At 41.1% G+C, this 24,253-nt stretch overlaps 3 protein-coding genes across 3 annotated transcripts; all 3 read left to right on the plus strand.

Annotated features, from left to right (window-relative positions):
• The first annotated feature begins 113 nt into the window (after nt 1-113).
• Nucleotides 114-2,359, plus strand: snrpb (small nuclear ribonucleoprotein polypeptides B and B1). Its single transcript, XM_079459592.1, has 7 exons — nt 114-295; nt 939-1,090; nt 1,172-1,283; nt 1,366-1,518; nt 1,627-1,759; nt 1,975-2,100; nt 2,185-2,359. Exons 1-7 carry the CDS (start codon nt 293-295, stop codon nt 2,220-2,222), a joined length of 717 nt encoding a protein of 238 aa, XP_079315718.1. The 5' UTR covers nt 114-292; the 3' UTR covers nt 2,223-2,359.
• Nucleotides 2,360-3,030: 671 nt separating this feature from the next.
• Nucleotides 3,031-10,341, plus strand: ddx27 (DEAD (Asp-Glu-Ala-Asp) box polypeptide 27). The gene is made up of 21 exons (XM_079459591.1): nt 3,031-3,294; nt 4,017-4,166; nt 4,279-4,338; nt 4,428-4,608; nt 4,974-5,023; nt 5,129-5,212; nt 5,323-5,428; nt 6,069-6,242; nt 6,422-6,572; nt 6,659-6,758; nt 6,843-6,984; nt 7,090-7,243; nt 7,372-7,453; nt 7,742-7,919; nt 8,007-8,113; nt 8,190-8,286; nt 8,463-8,554; nt 9,056-9,176; nt 9,271-9,367; nt 9,448-9,519; nt 9,722-10,341. Exons 1-21 carry the CDS (start codon nt 3,211-3,213, stop codon nt 9,735-9,737), a joined length of 2,298 nt encoding a protein of 765 aa, XP_079315717.1. The 5' UTR covers nt 3,031-3,210; the 3' UTR covers nt 9,738-10,341.
• A 2,625-nt stretch (nt 10,342-12,966) lies between these two features.
• Nucleotides 12,967-23,285, plus strand: znfx1 (zinc finger, NFX1-type containing 1). Its single transcript, XM_079461302.1, has 13 exons — nt 12,967-14,238; nt 14,362-14,648; nt 14,873-15,111; nt 15,280-15,402; nt 15,898-16,046; nt 16,247-16,390; nt 16,581-16,683; nt 16,834-17,072; nt 17,426-17,565; nt 18,285-18,585; nt 18,795-18,905; nt 18,993-19,088; nt 19,348-23,285. The coding sequence occupies exons 1-13, from the start codon at nt 13,123-13,125 to the stop codon at nt 21,796-21,798; spliced, it is 5,499 nt and encodes a 1,832-aa protein (XP_079317428.1). The 5' UTR covers nt 12,967-13,122; the 3' UTR covers nt 21,799-23,285.
• Nucleotides 23,286-24,253: the final 968 nt, after the last annotated feature.

Here is a 24,253-nt window from a genome sequence, read left to right on the forward strand (position 1 = left end):
TGGAGGAAAGTGTTGTGATTATTCCAACAACTATAAAACATTTAATATTAAGGTTAAATATTAAGGTCAGTAAATAGTGTTAATAAATGAATTTCTGATTCTGAAAAGGGAAAGACCCGCAGCACAAAAGGACCTTTGTTTTATATTTGCTGTTTCCGGTCGGACTGTTTCTCGCTACGCACTTTCTTCCGCTTCGCCCTCAATAAAGAAGACTCAGCGCAGCTTCGCGGGTCAATTTTTAAAACTTGTTTGGCAGAATCCGTGTAAAATCGGAGCCATCCTTACAGTAATCATGGTAAGACTTGATTATTTTACTCATCTAGATCATATTAAGCGATTCTAGTCATAATTATGTTGTTTATTCATGATAAAATCCAACGTTTTCGTTACGTTTTAGCTGCGTGAATCGTAATCGACTCAAATTCGGTTTGCATTCGTAAAATAGAAAACCTCAAATCGTAAATTACAGTATAAAAGTAATCTGGTGAAATACAAGATTTGTGTGAAAAGCAAAATATAGAAATCAATCATTCTTTGGAGTAAAGTAGTCCTGAATGCTAATGCTAATGTTCACCGACGGTCGTCTGCAGTTAATGCGAAAACTCCTGTTTAATCTTTTGACTTGCGTGATTTTATTTGTTTTCAATACTGGTTATGACTTAAACAAGTTTTGATGTGTTCTATCTTTTGTGTAAATGTCTGTTGTTTACGTTAGCTGTATCACTCTTAGCCTGTGAGAATTGAAGTGTTGTTTGGGATTTCCGGAACAATGGATATGTGCTCATATTAAGCTACAAGTTCTAAAACATTCATATCCCTAAAAACGAAGTCCGTTAAATAATGTTGCCTGTAAAGTAAAGGTACAAATACTGTATGAGTGTATTCATCATGATGTGGGCTGTATTTTTATAGCTTTATTTTTATCTTTTGTTTTTCAGACGGTCGGAAAGAGCAGTAAGATGTTGCAGCACATCGACTTCCGGATGCGCTGTATCCTGCAGGACGGGCGAATATTCATTGGCACGTTCAAAGCCTTCGACAAACACATGAACCTGATCTTGTGTGACTGTGACGAGTTCAGAAAGATCAAGTGAGCCCTTCTCAAAACGAACTAGTCTTGAGAATCTGTGAATCAGAATATGTTTATAATTTTGGTTATGTTGCTTCACAGACCCAAGAACTCCAAGCAGCCCGAGCGTGAAGAGAAGAGGGTGTTGGGATTGGTTTTGCTTAGAGGAGAGAATCTAGTTTCTATGACTGTTGAAGGGCCTCCACCCAAAGATGTGAGTTTGCATTGAATCATTGTGCTTGTCGTATTGCATTTTTATATGAAGACTTGATTGTCTGATCCTTTTCTCATTACAGACTGGCATTGCCCGCGTACCCCTGGCAGGAGTGGCTGGAGGTCCAGGTGTTGGCAGGGCTGCAGGTAGAGGCGTGCCAGCCGGAGCTCCAATGGCACAGGCTCCCGCAGGTCTGGCCGGCCCTGTTAGAGGAGTTGGTGGTCCATCACAACAGGTGGGTTCAGTTTTTCAATTCCCCTGTCCTAGTTTATTGGACCTGATGTCATTGTGCCTAAAATGCTATTGAAAAGCCTTCGACAAACATTTCACATGCTTTGCTTAGGTCATGACCCCTCAGGGAAGAGGCACAGTGGGAGCTGTTGCCGCAGGTGCCAGTATAGCTGGTGCCCCCACACAATACCCGCCCGGCCGAGGTGGACCCCCTCCACCAATGGGCAGAGGAGCACCTCCCCCAGGTAACCATCCGCTGTTTTGGTTTGTTGATATGGTTTGAGTAGCTGTGCTGATTCTGCAGCTGTGATGATGTCATGTTTTCTGAACCTGATGAGGAAAACTTTTGAAGCAGGATTACGCTGAGCTCAGTGTCACATGGCTTGTTTGTCAAGCACAAAGATCCAGTTTTATTTGAGCAATTATTCACCCTGGTTGTTGTGTTTCTGCTCTGCTGCAGGTATGATGGGACCTCCTCCAGGCATGCGGCCACCCATGGGACCGCCGATGGGAATGCCTCCCGGCCGTGGTGCACCAATGGGTATGCCCCCTCCTGGCATGAGGCCGCCACCACCTGGAATGAGAGGTAAGGCCTATTTTTAGTGAATCTTGACTGGCTGCTTAACTGTTTTGTTGTGACATTGACTTGACTGTTTCTATGTTTTTCCAGGACCACCTCCTCTAGGAATGCGTCCACCCAGACCTTAAATCTCTTCACTGGATATGGGTGTTTGGACTATTTTCCTTGTATAGGAAGTCTTGGCTGCAAGTTGTTGTATAGTTTCAAGTTAATTTCATATTTTTTTTTTAATAAAGTGTCTTAAGGACAATATGTTTTAAAATGCTATGGTGTTTTGTCTGAGACTGATGTGCTGATTTGACTAATGTGGAATGTCATGTAGTCGGAAATCCACAGGTGCATTAAGAATGAATGTTCCATTGATTTTAATTAATAAAATTGAACCAAGATGAAGTCAAACATGTTTTTATCACCAGCATAATACAAAACATTCTAGCAAGTTGTATGTCTGAGCATTAGGAGCCTCTCAGATGCACTCTGCTAATTAAAGTTTTGGGTCACTTAGTCAAATGTAGTGCTTGACCTTACAGACCATTTGATCAAAATTGTCTAGTTAATTAAGTTTTTAATGGTTTAAAATCGAGAAGCTGGCCTTAAAAACGCTGCACAAGAAATCTGCATGCGAAGTGACCTTGAATAAGACAGCTCAAGAAGTTTCTTGATAAAAAAGACAAGAGGGCATTTCTACAAATCATTAAGTGTGACTGCACTATAGATGCTTAAACATGGGTCTCTGTATTTTATTTACTCACAACATGGTTCCAAAGTCATGTTTTATAGTTTAGATAAGCTTAATTTTCTATAACCTGGACAAAGGCTTGCTGATCTGCTATTTAATAGTTCAATTTGAATATATTTAATTCAGTAGCGTGTTTGTTTTGAGCTAAAACAGGAAGTTTTAGTTTAGTAATACCGTCTTCCTCGCCTCTAGTTGGCGCCGTGACCTTATCACGCTCATGCCGTAGAGCGAGAATGACGCACTTCCGCATTACGCACGTGTGTGTTTGTGCACGTGTGTGAGGTCTCTGTGAGCACCAGCGTTCATGTTTTTTGTATTATTTCGCTGTAGGATTTCCTTAAATGATTCTCCTGTGGTTTTAATCTGAAAAGACAAACATGTTTTCCGATGATCTGATCAGAACTATTGATGATAACGATGACGTGCCAGAGGAATCAGACTCAGCGTCTGATAATGAAGCCGTAAGTGAATCTACGTTAATGAAAGTGTTTTATTTTTGTGAAACATGTGACAGGCCACTGTGTTTTTGCACAGCTGCATTACTTTCATGTTTATGTGTCTTGTGTAATAATACGTTGTAAGTCCAGTCGTCAATTGGTGTGAGCAATTCTTTTTTATTCTTTATTCATTCTTCTTTAGTTTGTATTCAATCTACATTACATTTGTTGTCTGGTCTTATGTCTCAAGGACATATTGATGTTTCAATCTCAAAATAATCGCAGGATTGTAAAACAGTCAATTTCTATTGTCTATGTTTGGTATAATAACACCTGAAAAATCTGTTTCCAGTTATGAAGTCAAACTGAGCATCGAATAAACCCATCTTTGTATCTGTCTCTTGCTTTAGGTGTTAACTGATAATAGACAAACCAACAAAGTCCTTTTCCTGGATTTGTAAAATCCAACGTTTTCTCTTAGATAGATATAGATTCAACTTTATTGTCATTACACATATATAAGTACAGTGTAACGAAATGTAGTTTAGGTCAAACCAGAAGTGCAATTAGCAAGTGCAGGATATACAGTTAGAATAAATACAGAATACAATATGAGAAAATATTATACAGTTATGAAAAAATGTTACAGTAGGTATGTTCTATGAAAATATGACAGTATAATAGGATGTCCGTTTTATGTCAAGTGTTAAACGCAGTGTGCTGTGGTTTATTGTATTTCTCTGCAGGATGAGCCGATAGTGTTGAGTAAAGAGAGGCGAGCTTTAAAGGGTCAAGGCGCTGGTGACTTCTCTGCAGGTTTTGAGTTTGGAGAGCGAGATGGTCTGTACAGTGATGACTGGATCATGGCAGATGTTATGGCTCAGCTGAAGAAGAGGGTGAGGACTTCTTGCCTCATATCACGAGAGCTAGATTGAAGTTAAAAATAAAAGAAATCAGTGTTCACTGTTGCTCATGTTGACCCTTTGCTCCTTCCGTTTGGTTTTTAAGAAAGCCCCCACAACACTGGACGAAAAGATTGAGAAAGTGCGGAAAAAACGTAAAATCGAGGTAAGACCATGTGCGATGTATTTTCAATGGGATTATAATTCAGTGTGTGAAATATTTAAAGTCATGCCTGTGTGTTAATGTGTGTGTAGGAGAAAAATCAGAAAGACAATAAAAAAATAGAAGCTGTTGCTTCTAAAGAGAAAGATGATGATGAAAAAGAAGAGGATGATGATGAGGGAGACGATAATGAAAATGATGAAGATGATGATGATGATGATGTCGAGGAGGATGAGTTCTCATCAGGTGATGAAGCGGTCCTTAAGAAAGCAGGTATGTGTTAATATCACACATTTTGGATGTGAGCGAATGCTCTCATAAATGTAAATATTTGAGTCTTCCACTTTAGAATTATATCAATGTTTGTTGACAATTTTAAAAGATACATTGAAGAACGCTTATTGTAATCTGCAAATGGCGAGTTTTCAAATAGTTTCTGTTTAATGTAAACAGTGTTAAATAATCTTTTATCTAAGAATACAATGTTATTTTTGATCAATACAATCTGTAGTCACAAACAAGAATGTTTATCTACTTAAATATTCTCTCGCTCTCTCGCTCTCTCTCTCTGTCTCTCTCTGTCTCTCTCTGTCTCTCTGTCTCTCTCTCTCTCTCTCTCTCTCTCACTCACTCTCTAGACACTTTGAAAGAAAAACCAAAGAAAGGCAAAAATAAAGCTGCAGATACAGTAAGTGTGACACCAGTTGTCTTAAGATGATATTGTTTTACTAAAACTGATACAGTTCTCTTATTTTTTGATGTTATGTAATTTACATATTTTTATCACTTATAGCTTGAAACGTTCTTTGAAGACGCATCTCTGTATGATGAAAACCTCACATTCCAGGACATGAATCTCTCCAGACCGTTACTGAAGGTGAGACTGCACACACAATCTTTAAAACATTGATACGTGTTGAGCTGCATACGTGACACACAAAGTTCTGAACGAATGAGTTTCACTGTGTTTTCTTTTTGTTTGTTCAGGCCATCACAGTGATGGGTTTTAAGCAGCCCACTCCCATTCAGAAGGCCTGTGTACCCGTGGGGCTGATGGGTAAAGACCTCTGCGCATGTGCCGCCACAGGAACCGGTGAGAATCAAACATCTGTCTGTGATTAATGACAGTCACACACCGTCTGCACGGATTCATGATGACTGTGATTGCTTAAGGCATACTCCACCTTAATATATTTATTGGAACATTTATTTTTATATAAATATAAAAAATATTTAGCGTTTAAAGTTTCAAGCGGATTGAGTTGATGGTGGTGAATTGAATACGATTATAATTTACCCAAAGATGCTGTAATAGTGCTTCAAACAGGCCTACCTTCATAAATATGACCATTATATGACCTATTAGAAACAGCAACAAAACATTTATAAAAGGAACAAAATGCTAAAAATAACAGAAATACAAAATAAAAGAAGAAATGATGATATGGTAAAAAACTGGCCCGCATCATATTTATAATTTTGGAATCTGGCGCTCAAAGAAAAGTAGTTGAAGACCCCTGCAGTAGACCATCTTAAGTACTTTGAGAACACTCATTTCAGCATACTATCATTTGGGACATACTGACAGTCTGATAGTATGCAGATTGCAGCATGTGTCAAATAAAAAAATCTTTGTATTTGTTTGGGGAATTTGTGAAAAACATGACATCATGCTCCATCCACTAGTCTGAGTCGCGCAAGGATTTATTTAACTCTCTCTCTTTCTCTCACAGGTAAGACAGCAGCGTTTATGTTGCCAGTTCTTGAGCGTCTGATCTACAAACCGAAAGAGACACAGGTGACACGTGTGCTGGTTTTAGTGCCAACCAGAGAGTTGGGCATCCAGGTGCACACTGTAGCCCGTCAGCTGGCCCAGTTCACCAGCGTCACCACGTGCCTGGCGGTCGGTAAGAGCATCTCTGTTGTCTCATTTCTTGTCTCTGATGTGTGAAGAGAGCCCTTCACGTTACCAGCTGTTCGGTGTTTGCAAAACATTCCATCCGCTCATTTGTTAAGCTTGAATGTTGATGTGTGTAGTTAAGCGCTTTAGTTGGCGTGTTTGGACTCAACTTGTTGCTTTCGTCAGGTGGGTTGGACCTGAAGTCTCAGGAGGCGGCGCTGAGGGCGGGACCTGACGTCCTGATCGCCACGCCGGGACGATTGATCGACCACTTGCACAACACGCCGTCTTTCCAGCTGAGCGAGATCGAAATCCTCATCCTGGATGAAGCAGACAGGTGCGAGACGTTCTTTGCTGTGACATCACTTCCTGAAGCTTCATATGGCTTCTGCTTAAGCGCTCCTCTGTTTCTCTTTCTCTCAGAATGCTGGACGAATACTTTGAAGAGCAGATGAAGGAGATCATCCGGATGTGTTCGTATCAGAGGCAGACGATGCTCTTCTCGGCCACCATGAGTGAAGAGGTAACGTCAGACGGAGCTTCACGTGTGCTTTATGTCCCAGTGCAGCTCGCAGATGTGAATTCTGAATATCTTGTTGTGTTCTAGGTGAAGGATTTGGCCTCTGTGTCCTTGAAACAGCCTGTGAGAATCTTCGTGAACAGTAACACAGATGTGGCGCCGTATCTCAGACAGGAGTTTGTCAGGATAAGACAGTCTAGAGAAGGGGATAGAGAGGCCATTGTTGCAGGTACCGCGTTTATTCTTTCTTTCCTCGCTGTTGGAACAAGAACAAAATGTTTTAAGTCCATGTCATCAAATAAACGTTTGTAATTCATTGTATATATATCTACAGCTCTCCTCACCAGAACGTTTCAGGACCATGTGATGGTCTTCACGCAGACTAAGAAACAGGCTCATCGCATGCACATCCTGTTGGGTCTGATGGGGTTAAAGGTCGGAGAGCTTCACGGGAACCTGTCGCAGACACAGCGATTGGAGAGTCTGAGGTACTTTTGTCAATTTATTTATATTTATTTTTTTACTGTCATTTCCTAAAAAAGTGTAAATGTAATTCAAATTTTTTAGCTTCATCTGTTCTGTTACCCCATGACCGTGAATACATTTTATGTTTCAGGCGTTTCAAGGATGAACAGATCGATATTTTGGTGGCAACAGATGTTGCCGCTCGAGGTCTGGATATAGATGGGGTTAAAACTGTAAGTTCAGAAGCATTTAAGCTATATTCTGTTTTTAATTTAAAGGTACTTTAAGACATGATTTTGTTTAGATACAATGTTGTCAAAGCATTATACATAAATAAAAAACATACAACATCTATAATAGTATAAAACAATAAAGGGGTATTAAAATGAAGTGCTAGGTAGAGGGTAAAGTAAAAAACTATTCATATTATTTATGAAGAATAAATATAATTCATATTGTTTTTATCTAAACACTAAATTAACACAAAACGTCCATTAACTTAATTTTTTTTGTGTTTTTAGGTAATAAACTTCACCATGCCCAACACAGTGAAGCATTACGTGCATCGGGTCGGACGAACGGCTCGTGCGGGGAAGGTGGGTCGATCTGTGTCTCTGGTGGGCGAGACGGAACGAAAGATGCTTAAAGACATCGTGAAGAAAGCCAAAACCCCGGTCAAAGCTCGAGTGCTTCCTCAAGGTACAACCACTACACATCTGTGACGTCTCTACAGCAGATTCAGATATGACGTCAGAATCCAACTGTGTGTTTTTGTAAATTGTACAGAGGTGATTTTGAAATTTCGCGATCTCATCGAGAAGCTGGAGAAGGACGTGTACGCCGTGTTGCAGTTGGAGGTGGAGGAGAAGGAAATGACACGCTCTGAAGCACAGGTTCGATTCCGATCGATATTTTTGTAAGTTAGAAGTCATAATTTCTATAATAACTATCCTCTCCATCTGGGTTCAGATCAGCTCCGCTCAGAGGAAATTAACAGAGAAGACGGATGACACACAGGCTCCCAGGACGTGGTTCCAAACACGTGAGGAGCGGAAAAAAGATCGCAGTGAGTACACTAGTGACGTTATTTTATGTTATACCACACCAGCTGTGAATCCTTTATTCTGATTGGTCGATTTCGTTGACACTGTATCAGTGCTGTGTATTAATAAAATGTGTAACATTTTCTCATCTGTTGGTGTTTTTATAAAGTATCTCATGTTTCATGTTCTTTTTTGATAGTGTCAAAGGCTTTGCAGGATTTTGATCTGGCGTTGAGAGGCAAAAAGAAACGTGCGCAGTTCCTGAAACAGGGCAAGAAGAAAACACTCACGGTATGATTGTAGGAAATAAAACATGATCTGAAGCTCTATGTATCTGTTGTGGAAACTTTTCTGAGAGATGAGACCAAGATTTGTCTTTGAAAATATTTTATTGTTTTGCATTCTATCCTAAAACCCCTACTTCTCCTTTCTCCACCCCTCATCAGTCTCATTTCCCTCACACCGTAGTTTGTTTCACTCTTATCTACAGCTCCAAGGCCATGCACTTCTTCCCTTCTTAATAACACAAGACATTATTCATTCTACTGACTATTTGTCCTTCGACCTCTACCGAAACCTCACGTAGGCCTCTGTTCTGCTACATGAACGAGATCAACATTCTGTACCAGACACTTACAATCTCCTGCTTGTGTTAGTCGAAGTAAACGCATACATATACTTACATTAGTTTGCAGAAATCAGACAAATTTCCTCCGCAGTATCATTTGCACAATTTGATCTTAAATGATGCTCGCTTTTAAAATGTTTTAACTGTGGTTGTGTGTGCACCAGTCTGAAGAAAGAGCTCAGTTTGAGATGCTGAAGTCTCAGATGTACGCCGAACGGACAGCCAAACGCGACCGCAAACCGAAGCGAGCGAGAGCAATTCCTGAAGACGAGCCGGTCAAGAAAGGTCAGCTATTCCGACCGCAGCTTAACCAAACATCACCATCTTCTATTTCACAAAATAGTATTTGAATTTGAACAGTTTACTGTTTTGTTTTTAGCTATGAAGCAAAACAAAAACAAATCTGGGAAGAAGTCTGTGTTTGACAAGGAGCTCACAAACACGAGCAAGAAGGCGCTGAAGCAGTACAGAGCAGGGTTTGTTCTTTTGATATTTTTAGAAGAGATTCTCTCTAACTTTGTGTTGTTGTCTAATGATGAGGGTTTATTTTGTCTAGACCTTCATTCGAAGACAGAAAGCGACTTGGCATTCCGAACAAGAAAGGAGGACGCTTCAAATCCAAAGCAAAGTAAGATTGAGTATTTCTTAGTTTTTTAGCATTGATGTATTTGAGAATGACAGATTCATGTTTTTAAAAAAACTGCACAACATCCTTCTCATCATTTGAGCAAAGAGACACCTTTAATGTTTTTAGCATTTAAAAAATGTGTCATTTAAAAATATACTTTTTGTTTCTAGTTTTTTATTTTCTGTCATTTGTTTTATTTCAGATTCAGAAGAAAGTGAAGCCTCAACTGATGTATAAAGAAACAAAACCGTGCCTTCCGACAGCCATCTTTCCTAACCCAACATAAACCTTTGGAATAAAAACTGTAAACAGTCAATTCTGGTACTGTTTTTTTCCACCAGGATCTCTGAATTAAGCTCACGGTGTTATCAAAAATGATGTGTTCATTTCAATCAGAATAAACAGCACAAGCCATAAACCACAAAGCAAAAGTTGATCTAAAATAAGTTTATCTCTAGATACTGACGTGCGACTCTCGTTTCAGCCGCCATTAGATTATTAATGATAATCTTAAATCTATTTTGTATTATTTTGCCTTGTTGTGCGCTGTCGAGCTTGTGCAGAGGCTGCAGCTTTTGCCAGAAGCGAACTGGAAACTGATTTTTCTCCTCTAATTGAGTTTTGGGTTCCTCGCCACCGTTTGCATACTATTTGCCTGGCCGGAGGGACTGCTAGAATTTTATAGTTTGATTTCATTAACACTGCATATAGTAATTTATAGCGTGTCTGATATTTCACCTGTGTTTTGACTCATAACCTTACATGTTTTGCTTATAGTCAATGTTTTCTTATATAAATAAAGCTGACTTGACTTAAGCCGTTAGAGGGCTGTCCAAACCTCCAGAGGATTTTGATCCACAGTTGGTGTAGTATATTGGGATTCTAACAAGAAGACTCAAAGAAGGCCATCATTCTCTAGAGTCACTTTACTGGGGACCCATCACAGCTTCAGACCTGCACACAAAAGCAAACACTGGCCATACAATGAACTGCGCTTCTTCACAGGTGGACTAAAACCTTCCCTTATATATTCAATTGATGCCTTTGTGATAAAACAAAACTTTAAACTACAATGAAAACGTCTTTTTTAATAGTGTATCTAACTATGCTAATCCCCTCACGAAAGTCCAGCCTACTTGCGGCCTAAGCTCCACCCACTTGCAGTTTTTCGGGGTTGACTCGTCCCAGTTGCCGGATGTTGTTTTTTTCCATTCGGTCGCTTTCGGTTCTGACAGAATGAAACCATCTGATCCCGAGAAACGAAACCCAACGGCGGCATTTAAACTCCGGAAGCGACCGGTGACTCGCTCATTTAACACGCGAGAGAACACCGTGAGTATTAAATGCAAACTGGATTTATATTCATTTATATGAAGAGTCGTTAAGCTGTTATTCCGCAATAAAAGTTTATTTCTGACATGTCGAGTCATTTCCGGTATCAGCCTACGTAGTAATATAATGCGCGTAAACACTGTTATTCAGTGTTATCTTAAATGTTCACGTAAAGAAATAACGCAAAACTTGCTCCGATGTGTTTACATGTTCGGTATATATATATATATATATATATATTATTCGAGTGTTATTGATATAAATGTGACTATATATATGTATAGGTTATATAAACATATGTGTAACATGAGCGTCAGAATGAAAGTGATAATGATTTGACGAACCTCCTCATGCATTATAAGGACACTGTGCTCGTGCGGTGCTGTAGGCCTGACGTTACCCATGTAGTGCATGTAAAAGTTGTATGTTTGTGTGATTGTATATGTAGGCTGTGGATACTGTATGTACGATGGCATACGTTTACTTTCAATATACTTGGTTTTGATACCTTCCCACTTGTTTTGGACTACATGATTATGACTTTGATGTGCCCTGGGCACGGACGGTAAGGCTCCCTGGCATTACAGAATAGTGTTGCACTTATGCACAAATACACAAGACTAGGAGGGATACGCAGAGGACGTATCTTTGCGTCTAAAAACGCACGACCCAGCGCTCAGGGATGGTCTAAAAATCACAAATTGCCATATGACAAGATGCTACTGTAAACAAAAGCGTACGACACTCGTCCCGCATGCGGAGTCTTCTGATTGGTCAGCTGTTGTGGCACTGACTTGATGAGCTGCGCTGTGTGTACGCCGTTTTTTGCTTGAGGCGCACGCAAAACGCGTCCGTCTAGAGCGTGTTAACATAGAAAAACTATAAAAGTTGTTCAGCAGAATAGAAAAACGTGTTCTTTGTAAAAACGACACAATTTGGTTTATTTATATTTCACAGTACTTAACACCTAAAAAGCTTCTGACCTCTCCAGCTCATGTTACATTGGAATAAACTAAGCCTATTCATTGCATAATTTACATATCTGGATTTAAATGTGAGTACTGTGGGAGCATATCTGAATAAAGGCTTATATGGGTACTTCTTTAAATTGAAAAGATATTAAGAATTTTAAGTTTTTGGGTAAACATCACTTCAAAATTTCTTAATTGATTTTTAATAATAGAAACTGTTTCAATGAACAGCAACAATTTTATTTTTAAAATGTGATAATGTTTAAGATTATGGGCAATTCCAGCGTTATTTATGTGACATTTTTAGTCAGAACTTGAAAAATATATATGCTTAGAGGATGTATTTATTATCGAAATAATGAGCCATCTGTTAATATTTGCACAAACCTACAAAATTAGTTTACACGTTTTCTTAAAGATGGGAAAAATACATGTATGTGTGTCAAAAAAGGACATTGTTTCTGAGAAACTTAAAATAAACAAACTGAAAATGTTAGAAAAACTATGGAGCACATCTAATTCTAATTCATCTAAAACAATACACATGTGCAATGATGATTAACACAAAATTATTTCTCCCCTACAGACTTTTTGAAAAATGTTTAATACAGGCAGAGGAGGACAACAGACAGGAAGAGGAGGGGTCCAGCAACGAAGAGGTGCTTGTTCTGTTTCCTTCTGCTGCTCTTTCCATTTCCTTTGAGACTGTCAGTACTCATCTCACACAAATCCATTTTGTTTAACAGATGCTTCTTGGGCTGGTCGAAGGCAAGAGAGTGGGTCATCAAATGGAGGAGGAGGTGGGTGGGGGGACGGTGATGGAAGAGGAGGTGGGCGACAGGATGGTGGAGGGAGAGGAGGTGGGAGAGGGGACGGCAGAGGGAGAGTTGGTGGGTGGGGGGACGACGGAGGGAGAGGAGGTGGGAGGGGGGACGGTGGAAGGAGAGGAGGTGGGAGGGGGGACGGCGGAGGGAGAGGAGGTGGTCGGGGGGACGGCGGAGGGAGAGGAGGTGGTCGGGGGGACGGCGGAGGGAGAGGAGGTGGTTGGGGGGACGGCGGAGGGAGAGGAGGTTGGCGGGGGGACGGCGGAGGAAGAGGAGGTTGGCGGGGGGGCGGTGAAGGGAGAGGGGACAGTCATGGAGGAGGTGGAGGAAGAGGCAGAGGAGGTGGGCGAAGGGATGGAAGTAGATCACAAAGGGGTGGAGAAGAGAGTGGAAAAGCGAACAGTGGCACAGAAGGTGAGCAGGGGGGGCGAAGTAGAAGTAGAGGTGGACGAGGCAGAGGAGACAGAAGAGAACACATGTCTTGTCATCGTGAAGGGGGAACAACCAGAAACACTGGAACTGGCACTGCGACCGCAAGGGGCCGACAAAATTTGTCCCCATTTATTTTCCAAGACCCTCAGAACGCTCTAGACAGGAGTAACCAACAAGCCAGTGGAAGTACATCTGAACCTCAGAGAGGTAGAGGTGGGCATGAGAGAGGAAGAGATGGCGCCCCTGAGGTACGCAGAATAGGGTTCAAAACATTTGAAGGACTGCTGGATAAAGAACCTTCTGAGGTGGCCATCTCTCTTTCATCTAGTTTGGGACTCAAGAATCTGCTTGACGACAGGACGATGGGCAACAAATTGATTCAGGTAGTCTGTCAGGTTCTCTGCACAGCTTTTCAGGCTAGAAATGACCGCAAGATCGTGATGCATTTAGCCAACGTGGTCAAGAACTCTGCGTTTTTCCGTTTCATACTTCCATACTATGTGACCGGAATAATGTCAGAAAACGTTCCAGCTCGCAGGCAGGAGTATCCCCGGCATTTGAGCAACGTCATCAGTCTTCTCACTGATGTTCTCAACATGTTCCCATATAGCTCTGTCCAATCTGTCTCCATGGTTGTGGCTCTTCTGAAACCAGCCGTCAATCAGTTACGTGCCTCTGGCGTAGATATTCCCAACAGCATTGACGAAGGCTTGGAGAGGGTCCAAGGTTTGGTGGACCACCTTGAGGAGAAGTCAAGAGAGGGAACCTTACGGTCGGATAAGTACTCCTTTCTAGCAGCTACTGAGGACACTCCACCTGGAGAGGAAGACTATAAGACCATGAGCATCTATCCAACCCTTGAAGAGTTTCACCTAGACCACAATCCTTTCCTGAGGCCCAACATAATCACTCAGCGCTTCCCTAGCGCTCGTATCTATCTTGACACACATTTTCGTCTTCTGCGTGAAGATTTCGTGAGGCCGCTGCGGGAGGGAATTCGGGACCTTCTGAGAAGCCAGCGCAATGAGAACATTGGTGCCCCACTGAAGAACAAACGTTTTGATGACATCAGAATCTACAGAGACACACGATTGGTTGTGCCTCTCTGCACATCAACAGGCATCGCCTACACAGTGCAGTTTGACCCACGACATCTAAAGGTAAGACTGCATTGCTATGGTTCTGTGGAGTCTTCTTGAAATTGTTGACTTTGAAACTTCAAAAGTCTTCGATTCCCATTATTGTTCCTTGTTTTGTACAGTAATTCTTATCTTCCCTTACAGTTTGTCCGGTGGGAAAATTCAAAACGGCTGATTTATGGATCTCTTGTCTGTCTCTCCATGGACAACTTTGAAACTTTCCTTTTTGCTGTTGTGAACAATCGGGACCCTAAACTACTGAAGGAGGGAAAGGTGGATCTTTGTTTTTCAGCCGACAGCAGACCCAGTCTGGCCAGAGTCGAGCCCTCACACTCCTTTCTGATGGTGGAGACCACCGCTTACTTTGAGGCCTACCGATACGTCCTCGAAGGTCTCCAGGAGCAAAATGAGAATGAGCTTCCCTTTCAAAGGTACACCTCAACGCATCTCTCAATGGGTGATGTGATTAAAGCTGTCTTTGATGTCCGTAGCACAAATGTGCAAGATAGTCAAGGGTTTAAACTTAAGGTTTGTTTAGAGTTGGACTAATGTATGATGCTTACTGGGCTGCACTGATGACTGTAATGTACATGTTAGAACAGCGGATTTAAAGTAAAAGAAGAAAATAGTTATATACCTATGTTTGTCATCTCAGGTACATAGTTGAATGCAGTACGGAGGTTTATTCACCAGCTTACCTTCGGATGGAGGGAAAGAAGTACGATCTGTCCAGCATCGCGGCAGAAGGACAGGATAAGATTGCCCCCTTCAACCCCCTTACCCCCGAGGCCTGGCCTAATGAGGAGAAAATGGGTCTTGATGAAAGTCAGCTTCGAGCACTAAATCTAGCCCTAACCCATGAACTAACCATTATACAGGGACCACCAGGCACAGGTAAGGATTTGTTAACAGTTACCCATAATTCAGTCAAGTCACCCCGCTAAATGGATCCTACCTACTGTAGATTGCAAAAAGATTTAATCTATAGTTTAATCTCTTTAGTTAATCATGGTGTCAGTAAAAGTGTACTGGAAGATATTCTGTTTGTTTCCTACTTTAAAGGCAAGACATATGTTGGACTGAAGATTGCTCGGGCGTTATTAGACAACCATCGGGCCTGGTCATGTGGTCGGCCGATGCTGGTGGTCTGCTATACCAATCACGCTCTGGACCAGTTTCTGGAAGGTTCAGCACAAACATTGCTATATTTCTCTTGCTTTTTTAATTTGTTGGGCATATTAAAACAGAATAAGGATTGCCCGATGGAATCCACAGCTTTTGCCTCTCTATCGCCATCTCTGTTTGAAACATAAGATTGCAGGTTACTTGATGTACTTTACATGTCACAAGGTCAAACTGACATTTCCTGTAAATCCGACCGTCAGCTTAATCTAAATAAATCATTATCATAAGACAATCATTGGGATCTGTAATCAGAGAAATGTTTGAAAGAATTCACATTTACTTCACCGTATGCTTTTAAATAGGCGTAAATATATTGTTTATCTGGTAAATTCAGATACTGATCCTGATTTATGTGCTCATTGAGTCTGTATTGCTTAGTTTTGTGTTACCAGGCGATCAAATCGTTTGACAAAATCACAATATACACTCTGCCACTAAAGCCCATATTTTTCGATCCGTTATCTATGAACTGACATGTTTATTATTTTTTCCCAGGCATTCATAGCTTTTTAAAAGAGGGCATTGTAAGAGTTGGAGGTCGGAGTAACAGTGAGGTCCTGAAGCAATTCACTCTGAGGGAACTCACCAGAGCCGCAAACTTCCGCAAAAGCTTGCCGTCACATCTTAGGAGAGCCCACCACGAGGTCAGCTCTTTATAAATCACACGACTCCTCATAAATTAATAGTCTTCTATATTTTCTTTACTTTCAATACGTTTTCCTATTTATGTTGTTAGTATTTTTGACAAACGAATAGAATCTTTTTATCAATCTATTTCCATTTTATGTAGTAGTTGTTGTGAAAATGTTTTACTTATAATTTTACTGACTTGTTTTGTCCTCAGATCTATACTCAGATGAAGGATGCAGAGGAGCTCTTAAAGCGACAGTCCGCCCAGCTGCAATGTATCTTAAGTGGGGTCTTGAAAGAAGATTTTCTATTAAAGTACATCTCATCTCATCATTGGGAAACTCTGTCTCTACAGCCGGTCAGTCTACTGTCAAATCACTTCTTTTGTCATTCTGTATTCTCTGATGTTAACAAAGACAAGACTATCATTTTAAACATGTCATTGCATCCTAAAACCCACATTTGGAGAGCGTTTCTTTCGGACTGTTGTTTATTTAAAAGGTTTAAATGATAATGTACAGTCATTTGAAAAGTCTTTCTGTGCTTAGACGTGGGATGGGTTTAGGGGGAAGAAGTCTTCATTCATAACAGAATGGCTGAGCCTCGGAGTCTCGATGTTCCAACAGAGACCACAGCAAACCAGTGGGGCGGGTAAGACCCTAATGACAACAACAAAACCAATGACTCTGTTAACACGATTAAGACTTTGTTGTTTGTGTATGTCTAAACTAGAAAAAGTTAGGTTAACGTTGTTATAAATTGTGTGAAATCTCGATAGGTTGACAGTATTTTCTCTCTCAGAGGCAGCAGATTCAGATGAAACACAAGAGGAGGAGGAACTTTTAGACATTGACGAAGAGGCCGATCTGATCCAGGCTGAGAGAATCCTGGTGGATGCTGAGTACCAGGAAAGAAATGGACGTAAGCAGCAGAAGAAAAAAGATACAGAGGTCGACGCTATGGCTGAGCTCATGTTGTCCATGAGCGTCAATGATACAGAGAACCATCCGGACCATGCAGCTGATGATGAGGGTTTCCAGGTATTGGTTTTTATTAATATACAGTTGTGCTTTATTGGCTGGTGCATGTCTTCTAGTATTTGAACGTGGTGTCATCTAAGTTATGTGAGTTAGAGGGAAAGTCTTTTCATTTTCTCACCCACAGATTGTTCCAAACCTGTATAAATGTTGTTGTTTTGCTAAACACTAAGGAAGATATTTGGGAGAATGTCAGCAATCAAACAGCGCTCATTGACTCTGTTAATGGGGGATGAGAGTTAATGATGACAACATTTTCATTTTTCGGGGAACTATCCCTTTAATGCTGCAATTCATAACCTTAAAGACATGTGTTGTGATCCTTATGCATATTCTGTTAATGTGTTTATGTTTAGTTTCAAAGACACCAGAAGAGAAAAATGAAGCAAATGGTCAAAAATGAACTGATGAAGTCTTCAGTTATGAGCGAGGAAGAGGAGAAGCATGAAACCAATGTGTGGAACTTTTGTCTGAAAGACCGATGGAGATTGTATCGGTAATAGACACACACAGGCACACGCACACTCACACACGTTGTAGCGCTGACACTTTTCCTCCACTAGATAGCAGCATACAACCACTGGTTCCTCAGTGGATCTTCACTAAGATGACATCTAAAAAAGTACAGGGGTTAACAGAGACTTTAATAATAAAATGAAAAAACAAAACCCACGAGGGGGTAACAAAACAAAACATGGCAATATAATAACATGACAAGACAGGACTAAGGCTAACTACACTAAAACAAGACTAAAATTAAACTCATTACAAGAACTACAAATACACTAAACTAGACTAACAAAACACATGAACTCACCACACAACCACAATGAACCAGCACAAGACAGAAGACACCAGGGCATTAAATAAAGGACCAAATCAAGAGGGGAACAGGTGTAGGGCATGAATCAATAACGAGGAGACGAGAGGATGGGAACAGAGCCGAGACCGGAGAGAGTGTATGGAAGGCTATAAGGGCCATAACTGCCTCTCTCCACATTAAACATGAGGTTCTGTTTTGATCCTGCCACTTAACCAAGAGAAACATGACTGATGTGGCAGATTCATGACAAAAATGTGATGTGAAGCTTTATTATAAAAATTTAAATAAAAAAATGTATTTGAATTGTATTGTGTTTATAATTAATCTGACAGGTGTCAAATAAAAGCCATCTACCATAAATCAGATTCCAACTTTCGTCTCTTCTCCTTTAGTCTCTGGGTTTTGCGCTATCGCATCGACCTCCGTACCAAGGCTCTCCAAGCCGAGCAGATATATCAGGAGGCAGCTGAGCGCCTCAATGAAATTCGTCTTCGTGAGGATCTGTGCGTCCTTCAGGAGGCTCGGGTCATCGGCATGACGACCACAGGAGCGGCTAAATACAGACAAGCTCTGCAGGAGCTGAAACCAAGACTGGTGGTGGTGGAGGAGGCTGCTGAGGTGATGGAGGCTCATACCATCACCACGCTCAGTCAATCCTGTCAGCACCTCATACTGATCGGAGATCACCAACAGGTAATCGGAGGAAGGGAGATCTGTAGACAACCAGGGCCACCAGTTTTTTGGTAACATATTGAATGCTTTGACAGTTCTGCACATCAACAATCACACACTCCAGTTTGAATTATATTTATCAACACATTAGTTTAAATTATTAAATTTTAACTTGCAATATGGTGCTCAAATGTCTCACCAGATGTCTTTTTGCATTTATTTCTGCACAGCTGAGGCCAAGCGCAACGGTGTACGATCTTGCCAGAAACTTTAATTTGGAGGTATCTATGTTTGAGAGACTGATCAAAGTGGGTTTCCCATTCGAGCGTCTCAACTACCAGGTCAGTTTATGTACTCTAATCGCATCATCTGTTGAACAATATCACATAAAGTTGCTTATTTTCTGTTCTCCGGTTGTGTATTTGTAGCATCGCATGCGGCCATCCATTGCTCGACTCTTGACGCCTCACATCTACGCCGAACTGGAAAATCACCCCTCTGTCCTGGAGTATGACAACATTAAAGTAAGGAATTTTAAATGTATTGACGAGGTCTAATCGGTACAAAAGATTTTCGGTTCATTATGTACCTCGGTTTTAAATAAAATGCATTCCTGGTTTGAATAAAAAAGAACATATTTAAAATCTTTATAATACATAGAGTTCACTTTCGTTTGAGTACAAATACATCTACTGTTACACGTGTATTTACACAAACTGAACATTTAAATGACCTGCCTGTGTCATTTGTTGCTACTCGGAACTGACAACATGTGGTCTGCAGGGGATCCTGACGAACATCTTCTTTGTGGATCATCGTCATCTTGAAGAGGAAATCAAAGATGGCCGGAGCCACCAGAACCCTCACGAGGCTGGCTTTGTGGTCGCCCTTTGCCGCTATTTGCTGTGTCAAGAATACAAGCCCTCCCAGATCACCATTCTTACCACATACACCGGGCAGCTCTACTGCCTGAGAAGGCTCATGACCGCTCAACAGTTTTCTGGCGTCAAGGTCCACGTAGTCGACAAATATCAAGGGGAAGAGAACGACATTGTCATATTGTCCCTCGTTCGCAGCAACCTAGAAAAGAGGGTTGGTTTCCTGAACATTCCAAACCGAGTTTGTGTGGCACTCTCTCGTGCCAAGATGGCTCTCTATTGTATTGGGAACATGGACATGCTAGGGACGGTTCCGCTGTGGAGCAACATCCTTCACACTCTGAGAGAGAGCGGTCAAGTGGGTCGTGATTTGACACTGAGCTGTTTTAACCATCCAGAAAAACAAACACTCGTTTCCTGTGCAGAAGACTTCAAGAGTGCCCCTGAGGGTGGGTGCGATCAGCCCTGCCAGTATCGTCTTGACTGCGGACACGTGTGCACACGTATGTGCCACCCCTACGACGCTGAACATAAGAAGTACCAGTGCAACAAGAAATGCACAAAGGTCCTGTGTGACCTCGGACACCCGTGTCTACGCCTCTGTTACCAGGACTGTGGCAAATGTCAGGTACCCTTAGAAAAGATGATACCATCTTGTCTGCACATGCAGAAAGTGCCCTGCCACAAAGACCCTGCGACGTTTGTATGTCAAGAGCCCTGCAAAATGACCCTGAAATGCGGTCACCCCTGCAAAGCAAAGTGCGGGGAATCTTGCACAACTCAGTGCATGGTGAAAGTTCCCATAGAGCTGAAATGTGGCCACACCCAGAATGAGCCATGCTTCATTTCCAGAGATCTCAAGAAGGAGCCACAGTGTAGAGCTAAATGTGGCACTACCCTGAAATGTGGGCATCCCTGCCCAGGGACTTGCCATAGATGTTATCAAGGTCGCTTACACGAAGGGTGCGCTCATAAATGCCAAGGTATCATCGTTTGTTCTCACGAGTGTCAGGAGCCCTGCGTAAGAGATTGTCCACCCTGTTCCTTTCCCTGTGAGAACCGCTGTATCCACAGCATCTGCAAGAAGGCTTGCGGTGTTCCTTGTACCCCATGCAAAGAACCCTGTGCATGGCAGTGCCCCCACCACAGCTGTAACAAACTGTGTCACGAACCATGTGACCGACCCCCTTGCTCTGTTCCCTGTAACAAAACCTTGTCCTGTGGACATGGATGCATAGGTCTGTGTGGAGACCCTTGTCCTGACAAGTGTCGCGTGTGCCATGCAGATGCTGTTACGGAAATCTTCTTTGGCACTGAGGAAGAACCGGATGCATGTTTCATTCAACTAGAAGACTGCAATCATCTGTTTGAGTCTAAAGGAATGGACCGTTACATGAATCTTGATGAAGACCAAGAGGCTAACCTGGATCAAAGGGCCATCAAACTCAAGAATTGTCCCAGGTGTCTTACTCCCATCCGTAGAAACCTTAGGTATGGCACTCAGATCAACCGCAGCCTGGCAGCCATTGAGATGGTTAAGGAGAAGATAAACGGTTTCCCAGCGGTTATCAGGAAACATCAGGATGACCTCAGATTGCAACTGGTTGGAAAGACTCATCTGAAACAATACCTTCCTGAAGAGTGTGCCTTGGTTAACCAATGGCTCGACAAGACTGACAATTCACTCCAGCGCCTGTGGGAACTTGAGAACTTGATGACCTTCCTTGAGAAGTTTGGAAAGCTGGTAAAGATGCAGAAAGAGTGTACATCGCCAGACAACAGCGACATGTTCTCAAGGAGGATTGGCGAAGGCTTGAAATTTCTTCTGCATCGAAACCAGAGATTTTCAAACCAGCAAGTGTTCGATCTTGAACATGAGTTGAGGAGACTCTCCCATCTGGCTGAGCTCAATGTTCGTTGTCAGATGTCTCAGTTCAAGGTTCTTGGAGTCGAGCTCAACAAAGAGATCAGACAGTTGCGTGCGATCCTGGAGGACACGCTGCCCTTCTCTGAGGGTCTAGAACTTACAGTGAAGAGGATGTTTGAGGAGATCGACCCCAGACTACCACGTAGTGGTCTAGGCATCACAGATGACGAGAGAGTAATGATTGTCAAAGCCATCGGTTTGAATAAAGGCCACTGGTACAAATGTCCCAACGGTCACGTGTATGCCATTGGTGACTGTGGAGGCGCGATGGTACAAAGCAAATGTCCAGAATGTAATGTCACTATTGGAGGAGCAAATCACACTTTAGCTCAAGGAAATGCTCTTGCGTCTGAGATGGATGGAGCTGACTATGCGGCCTGGTCAGACACTGCCAACATGGCAAACCTTAACTTACAAGATTTTGTGTGATTGTTTTTGGCTTAGATGAGAAATACAAGACTCCAAACATTTACATGAATTTTAAAGCTGTTTTTAATGTTGTCATTGTGATTATAGAAAGCACTTGTTTTGTTGATAGGGGAACATTTTGGCTTCTATTAAATTAACTCGGTTAAAGTCACCATGAAACGGAAGTTGCGATCTTCTTTTCCGTATCGTGACGTGTATCCGAGTGAAATGGCATCTGAAATTAAAAATAATGTAGGGCGGGGCTTTATTTTGCCTTTTCCTTTTTGATTGGTTTGTTGCAATTTGGCCCTGGAGGGGCGGCCTCAAAATGCCTGGCCATTGGACAGTGAGTATAATAGTCCCACCTCTTTTTTCTTGCTGACGTCATGTGGTGAAGAGCTTAATGTATTTGATTATAAGATTACAAGTGCAAATTAATTTTTAAAAAATTTGTGGTGTGCACAGATAAATCATTTATAATAATCACTGCAACACTGTGTAAAACAATTCAAATGTTCTTGTTTGATTTCTTGGTAACTTTAAACGGACCATTTGAATGCGAATTCTATTAAAGCATGCGTACATACACAATATAGCAGCTGATATGATGTTGAACACCTATTCACACGTTACTGTCTATATAACTGTAAGCAGAGACTAACTATTTACTTACTGTCCTTAGAAATAAAGTATACTATTGTGTTAACACAAAACCACTGAGAAATTTCTTCTTTCAATTGTTGCAAAGAAAGGGTCATATTTCAACAACGTGAGAAAATGACCGATCTTTTTTAGGGGATACTTATGGTCACATTGTATTGTGTAAGCAGCCCTTAACAATACTGCTAAACTTTTGTATCTTACTGTTTTTATTTATACACTTCTACTTTAACCTTTTATATTTGTAATATTCCATTAGGGGGCAGAAGTGGACTGTTTAAAAACCCGCTCTGTGCCAGAGATAGACTCTGAAGCTCTCAATATACTGTATGTCTGGGCTTCCCATAACACTGTCTCTAGTTTCGCACCTTAAGACGAGACACATTGGTCCATGTAAACGTTCTGTCATGAGGTTGCGTGTAAGGGCACGTTCTGCAGGTTTATCCTCCGCACAGATAGCTAGTTATTAATAAAACATGTCCAGAGCAGAATCCAGACCGTAGATTCTCTCCAGCAGTCAGTGAGATGCTGAGATGGCTTCTGTTTAGAGCGTTTTCCTGCAGCTTACATTAGTTCGTTATGTGATGAATGTCGTCTTGTCATAACGTAACTCGAGTGCAGACTCGGCACTTACTGGACTGAAAATAAGGGTATGGGGTAGAGCGGAGACAACTACCACAAAAAACTGTTGTGTCAGGATGGGAGCTAGAAAAAGGAAAGTAGAATTTAATGTATAAAGTGTTTATGGTGTTTATGTCCAGCAGTTTAATGGTAATATAGCGGAGAAAGAGGTTTGACACGACACTTGTTTCCTCATGTTCTTCATATGATAATGCATGTTGCATTGGCACATTAAAAAGAGAAATTAACATATACTCACATCCTTAAAGAAATAGTTCACCCCAAAATGAAAACGGTTTGATCATGTTCTGAATCCTGTATGACTTTCTTCTGCAGAACACAAAAGAAGATATTTTGAAGAATGTCGGTAAGCATTGACTTCTTAGGGCTGTCACAATATTTTGGTAACACATAACATGAAGGTACCTTTTATAAAGCATTTATAAATGTGTTCATTAATGATTAATAAGTAATTTACAAATGCATTATAAAGTAGTTATAACTGCATGAATAAAAAGGGTCATTCTAACGAAATACCTAACAAATAGTGAGGAATGTTTAACAGACAGATGTTATAAATGCTTAAGAAATGTATTTATTAATCATTTATTTGACTCGAAAGTAGATTCGTTAGTATCTTGATGTTGTTTGCAATATAGGCTGTGAGGTTTTATGTTGTTTTTCTTATACCTGCTCACAATTTGCAGGTATTTCGTTAGAATCCCTCTTTTTATTCATGCAGTTATAACGGCTTGATAATGCATTTGTAAACTACTTATTAATCATTAATGCACACATTTATAAATGCTCCATTAAGGGTACCTTAATGTAAAGTGTACGATAGCGATATCAACACAAAATGTATTGGAATTTTTTTTATTAAATAAATAATGTCAATCAAATATATGTTCAATTCAGCTTTTTCTCTTGGAGGCGGAGAGGGAGAGAGAGACTTTTGAATCATTGTAGCACTTATGGCAACGTTTTAAAAGCCTGCAGAATTATTTACAATATTATCATATGTGTCTATTTACCCAATATTTGGTTATTGTCAGTACCGCTGTAGTGCACATGTAATTGTGGTCACTATTGTACAATGCAGCGGTAATCTGTGAACTCAACAAACATCATGGCACATGAAATACTTCTTAAAAATGACTTTTATTTATAAATCTTTGATATTTACGAGATATGA

Source organism: Barbatula barbatula, assembly GCF_947034865.1.
Source record: "Barbatula barbatula genome assembly, chromosome: 7".
NCBI classification, from domain to species: domain Eukaryota; kingdom Metazoa; phylum Chordata; class Actinopteri; order Cypriniformes; family Nemacheilidae; genus Barbatula; species Barbatula barbatula.

Bases quoted from the DNA above. Each gene is read 5' to 3' on its own strand.
- snrpb (XM_079459592.1), top strand. The intron at 1,284-1,365 runs GTGAGTTTGCAT...TTCTCATTACAG, and splicing joins AAGGGCCTCCACCCAAAGAT to ACTGGCATTGCCCGCGTACC. The intron at 1,760-1,974 runs GTAACCATCCGC...GCTCTGCTGCAG, and splicing joins CAGAGGAGCACCTCCCCCAG to GTATGATGGGACCTCCTCCA.
- ddx27 (XM_079459591.1), top strand. From the start codon at position 3,211: ATGTTTTCCGATGATCTGATCAGAACTATTGATGATAACGATGACGTG. The intron at 7,454-7,741 runs GTAAGTTCAGAA...TTGTGTTTTTAG, and splicing joins ATATAGATGGGGTTAAAACT to GTAATAAACTTCACCATGCC. The intron at 8,287-8,462 runs GTGAGTACACTA...CTTTTTTGATAG, and splicing joins GGAGCGGAAAAAAGATCGCA to TGTCAAAGGCTTTGCAGGAT.
- znfx1 (XM_079461302.1), top strand. From the start codon at position 13,123: ATGTCTTGTCATCGTGAAGGGGGAACAACCAGAAACACTGGAACTGGC. The intron at 15,403-15,897 runs GTTCAGCACAAA...ATTTTTTCCCAG, and splicing joins TCTGGACCAGTTTCTGGAAG to GCATTCATAGCTTTTTAAAA. The intron at 18,906-18,992 runs GTCAGTTTATGT...GTGTATTTGTAG, and splicing joins TCGAGCGTCTCAACTACCAG to CATCGCATGCGGCCATCCAT.